This window comes from Colobus angolensis, unplaced genomic scaffold (assembly GCF_000951035.1).
Source record: "Colobus angolensis palliatus isolate OR3802 unplaced genomic scaffold, Cang.pa_1.0 Scaffold44, whole genome shotgun sequence".
Lineage (NCBI taxonomy): Eukaryota > Metazoa > Chordata > Mammalia > Primates > Cercopithecidae > Colobus > Colobus angolensis.
Window position 1 is genome coordinate 1,371,265 of NW_012117821.1, and position 5,111 is coordinate 1,376,375.

The window sequence follows — 5,111 nt, forward strand, 5'->3', positions numbered from 1 at the left end:
CGGAGCTAAAGGCACAGGCCGGGCCGGGAGGACCCGGTACCCGCGCGGGCTTCAGGTGACTAGAGGCCGGGTTTAGTGCGCGGGGCGGGCCGGAGCAGGGCGTCCTCGGTCAGGGATCCAGAGGCCCTGCTCCTAGCGCTGACCTCGCCGGGCGTGGGCTTCGCAGCGGGATCCTGGGCTCTGGCTCTCGTGCCCGCGAGCAGTCCCACTCTAACCTCGCCCCCTCCCGCCCCCGCCCCGGCTCCACGTCCAGCCGAGTCCGGGTTCCCTCCGTGGCGCCGTGGGTACGTCCTGGAGCCCCGCCCTCCCATCGTCTTCACACACCAACGGGAAGCTTCCTAACCCTAACTGTAAGAAGTTATGGTTGGCCCGGCAAGGTGACTCACGCCTGTAATCCCAGCACTTTGGGAGGCCGAGGCGAGCAGATTGCCAGAGTTCAGGAGTTCGAGACCAGTCTGGCCAACATGGTGAAATCCCCTCTCTACTAAAAATACATAAAAATTAGCCGGGTGTGGTGGTGCACGCCTGTGAGGCAGAGGAATTGCTTGAACCAGGGAAGTGGAGGTTGCAGTGAGCCGAGATCGCGCCACTGCACTCCAGCCTGGGTAACAGAGTGAGACTCCGTCTCAAACAAACAAAAAAAGAAGTCACAGTACAGAGCGATCCCCAGGGAGGAAGACTTCTGTGCTCTCTGTTCACCTGGCCAGGACAGGGGCTGCTGTACACACCTCCACCCTGATGCAGAACTGAGAGAGGGGGGCCTCCCTCCAAGAAATGCACAGTGCCATAGGCACTCAGGGCGTTTATTGCGCTTGGGGCCAAGGTGTGGAGAGAGGGGCTTTTTGGGGAGGGCTGGGCGCATGGAGCAGCTGACCCCTGCAGGCACTCAGGGGCTGGACCCCTCACGGCAAAACAAGTAGCAGGTGGGGGACGTCCCTTGCCTCCGCCCCTCCCGACGCGCAGCCCCGCGGTTCCCCAGGCTGCTGCCGCTCGGATCCGCCCGGATGCCCCATCACCCCCGCTCTCGCCCCCAGCTGTTCCGAAGGTAGGGGGCCCCACGGTGCAGCCCACGGCCGTAGGAGGGCCCATGGTCCGCAGCTCCACATGGCCGTGGTCTACTCACCCGGGAGAGCGCGCCCGCACACTGGTCTGCAGAGAGAGTGGGCCTGAGGCGCCCCCCTGGTGCCCTCTTCCTTGGGACGGAGGCCCCCGACCTGCCCCAACGGGATCTCCTCCTGGGAACACTGCCCTGTCTCACCCTCCCCCGACCCGGACAGGCTGGGTCTGCCCCCAGCACTTCTGTCCCGAATCTGAGATCAGTGGAGTGACTAGGGCCTGGCCCTCCCAGCAGGGGTGTGACCCGGGGCCTGGCCCTCCCAGCAGACCTGCGGGCACCGCTCACCCAACTTCCGCAGCAGGACGCCCTGGCTGGGGCTCAGGCCCACTTGGGGCGCCAGTAGCTGCATCTTCTGGGCGCCTTCGGGAAACAGCTCCGGGGCTGGAGCTGAAGGTGGGGAGGGCGGGTGAGCTAAAGGGAAGGGGTTGGAGGGGCGAAGAGAGGGCGAGAGGGGCAGGGAGGGGTGAGAGGGGCGGGGAGAGGCCGGGACCCGTGGTCACAGACACCGGGAGCCAGCGGTTCCGCCTTCCCCGCGCAGAAGGCACTGGTGCAGGCACAGGGGCCACGTTCCAGACCCAAAGCTGGGGGGTGTCTGGGCCTCCGCCCCGCAGCCCGCCCACCGTAGAGCTGCAGTCACTGGTTCTGCAGGCCCCCTTTCCCTGTCTCCAAGTACAGCAAGGCAAAGTGCTGGTAGTCGGAGAAGGCCACTTGGATATCAGTCAGCGCCATGGCTGGAGGAGCCAGAGCCGGTGACCCTAGGCCCAGGGCACATCCCCCCAGCGTGGCATCCCTCATGCCCTGGCCCCAGGTGCCAACCCAGCAGCCCACACAACCCCCAGGGCCCCCACCCCAGAGCCCTGCCTGCCACCCCACCTTACCTGGGTTGCTGAACTGCCCCCTACAGCACCCTTGGTGAAGGTTGTGTCCATTTCCTGGCACCCGCCATCGGACCTGGGGAGGAGGAGCCCCAGTCCCCTGAGTGGCCACCCCTGCCCAGCGCCCAGGCCCAGAGCCTACCTTGCTGTCTCTGAGCCCAGGGTCCCCTGTTCACCTTCACAATCCTTAGAGAACATGGGGGCCGGGCGCGGTGGCTCAAGCCTGTAATCCCAGCACTTTGGGAGGCCGAGACGGGTGGATCACGAGGTCAGGAGATCGAGACCATACTGGCTAACACAGTGAAACCCCGTCTCTACTAAAAAAAAACACAAAAAACTAGCCGGGCGAGGTGGCGGGCACCTGTAGTCCCAGCTACTCGGGAGGCTGAGGCAGGAGAATGGCTAAACCCCGGGAGGCGGGGCTTGCAGTGAGCTGAGATCAGGCCACTGCACTCCAGCCTGGGCGACAGAGCGAGACTCCGTCTCAAAAAAAAAAAAAAAAAAAAAAAAAAAAAGAGAACATGGGACTTTAGGATGACCTTAGAGGTGGGGACACTCCTGCTGGGGGTGGGGGGGGTATTAAGTACCTGCTCATGGGCACACAGTCTAGAATGCAGGGTCTCCAGGTCCCCCTTCCAGACACAGACACACAGAAGACGCACACATACACACATGCACACACACAGAGATACACACAGACACAGATACACTGACAGACACATATACACACACAGTCACATAAAAGACACACGCAGAGATAGACACAGACACTCAGAAACAGATACACAGACGCATACAGCGATACACATACAGAGACACACACACAGAGGTACACAGCTACACAGAAGACACACACACACACACACACATGCAGAAATAGACACACACAGAGACACAGCCACATACAGTAATACACACACACAGACATGCAGACACTTTTCTCAACACCAGGCCTCAGGCGGTGCTTCCTCCTGGGCCTGGGTCCCTCTGGACCCCGTGAGGCTGCCATCTGGAGCTCTGCAGCACGGAGCCCTTGAGGACCTGTGGTCTGACCCCGATGTGCTGGGGACACCGTGGTCCCTCTGGACCTTCATCTGGCCTCATCTGAGGCTGAGTCTGATGGGCTCGTGGGGTCACTTACATGGGATATCCAAACTTGAGGGCCAGGTCACTGTTCTCCAAGGGGATCACTAAGACCACAGGCGTCTTCATGGTGTCCTTGGAGTCCAGGAATTCCTGGTCATCTGACACCACCCCGACCATGTACCAGGTGCCCTGGAACCGCAGGGCAAGTGCAGGGAAGGCTGGGAGGCCGCCCCTGTGCCCTGGGCCTGAGCCCACCACGTTCTGTCCTGACACAGCTGCTTCCTGGCCAGGACAGGGGCTGCTGTACACACCTCCACCCTGATGCAGAACTGAGAGAGGGGGGCCTCAACAGATGAGCAACTGGCCTCCACCAACCCAGCACCAGCCTGTCTGCAGCTGGCACCCAGGGGGTACGGCTGGATGGGTGGGGCTGTGGCAAGGTCACAGGTCTATGTGGGGTGGGTGGGGGACAGTGAGGGGCAGGCAGCTGCAACTTGTCCCAGTTTTGGGCCCTGGGGAGTGATGGAGGATGCAACCGAAAAGCTAAGATGGAGGCCTGCAGTCTTCCCCAGCCAACCCCTACCCCAGTCACATGGAGCAGGTGTGGTGGGGGGTTTCCCATGCCCCCAGCCCTGCTGAGCCTGGATCAAAGAGAGTGTGGATAGGGACCTGGGGTGCAGCACCAAAGCTGGGAGGACTCATTGGAGAGGAGGAGAAAACAGGGCTGGGCGCACCTGGCTAGCATCAAAGTTGGCCTGGATGGGGACCTGGGCCTGGCCTGGGGACACCCAGAGCAGGACAAGGAGGGAACTGATCAGCAGAGCCCGAAGCATCGTGCAGCAAGGTGGCATGGCGTCTCCTTGGGACACGGGAGCAGGACAGAGCTGAGGTGGCTCCTCTGTAGGCTTTATGCCCCCGAGGTGCCCTGGGGCGGCTGGCCTGGGACTGCACCCACTGTGATAGGCTTCTGATGGAGCTGCACGCTGCAGTGCTCTGGCCTGGCTCCCTCCACCCAACCCCAGCCATGCCTTGCCTTTCCTCCGGGGTGGGGCCGGATGCCTGGCAGCTGAGGGTAGTTCTAATGGGACTCTGGGCTAGGGGGCCTGCAGCTCACCCCATCCTGCCTCTCTGGCCTTCTGCAGCCCCTCTGGGATGTTGGATCCTCACTACTTTGAGCTCAGGCACAGCCCTAAGCCCCCTTCTCCGGGAAGGCCACCCAGAAGCTCACCCTCACCTCTGACCCTCAAAAAGGTTGGTACCTCTGCAGGGCCTGCTCAGGGGGTCCTGGTGGGCAGGTCACAGTGAGTCTTGTACATTGTGTACCTAAGAAAGGCTGCCTGGGTGGGAATCTGGGAGGGAGCAGGGTTGGGCAGGGCACCGGTGGGGCACGGTGTGCCCGTGGTGCCAGGGCTCTGGCGAGTGGACAAGGCTGTGATCTGGTGGCCCAGGTCAGAGGGCAGGGGGTGCTCAGGGAGCCAGAAGGGATGTGGGGTGTCCTGTCCCCAGCCCACTCTGTCAGTCTGTCCTGATGCAGGGTGGAGACACTCTGGCATGTTTCAAACAAATGTTCCTTTTTTGTCCCCTGAAACCCTTATCTCTGCCCAATCTCAGTGCGTTAATCCCACACCTCAAGACACTCAACAGGTCCAAAGCTCCTCTGGGGCCTTGAGCCTCAGGCCTTTCCTGCTGAGGGGGTGACAGGGTGGGGTTGGGGGTGCAGGGTACCTGCCTAAGGGATTAGATGAGTCACTGACCCCCCCAGCTCAGCACCGGCCTGGTGGCAGTGGCAGCTGAGGGGGTATGGCTGGACGTGTGGGGCTGTGGGGCAGGGTCACACGACTGTGTGGGCTGGGTGGGAGACAGTGAGGGACACCCCCTCCTAGCTGTCCTGACTCAAGACCCCACTGGGAGCAAACACTAGACGGTCTGTTCCTTCGTTGACCTCAGGCTGAGATTTGATAGAGCAGGAGGTCCAGGTGGCCAGGGCCAGGCCCAGGACTGGTGACGACAGCACAGACAGCCAGGAGCCAGCC

The 5,111-nt window shown here is 62.1% G+C and overlaps 2 protein-coding genes across 2 annotated transcripts in view; both read right to left on the reverse strand.

Annotated features, from left to right (window-relative positions):
- LOC105522798 (chromosome unknown open reading frame, human C9orf142) overlaps positions 1 to 1,466 on the reverse strand; it is a 3,319-nt gene extending 1,853 nt beyond the window's left edge. Inside the window, exons 1-2 of the mRNA XM_011957401.1 lie at positions 1,403 to 1,466; positions 1,124 to 1,149 (exon numbers count right to left, since the gene is read on the reverse strand). Of these exons, the coding sequence (XP_011812791.1) occupies positions 1,124 to 1,149; positions 1,403 to 1,466 (90 nt within the window). The remainder of the gene's footprint in view (positions 1 to 1,123; positions 1,150 to 1,402) is intronic.
- On the reverse strand, positions 790 to 3,255 carry LCNL1 (lipocalin-like 1). The gene is given in 6 exon segments (XM_011957268.1): positions 790 to 1,579; positions 1,581 to 1,703; positions 1,706 to 1,848; positions 1,996 to 2,016; positions 2,019 to 2,068; positions 3,134 to 3,255. Coding segments are annotated over 6 exon segments (510 nt in total). The 3' UTR covers positions 790 to 1,528.
- Between the last annotated feature and the right edge of the window lie 1,856 nt (positions 3,256 to 5,111).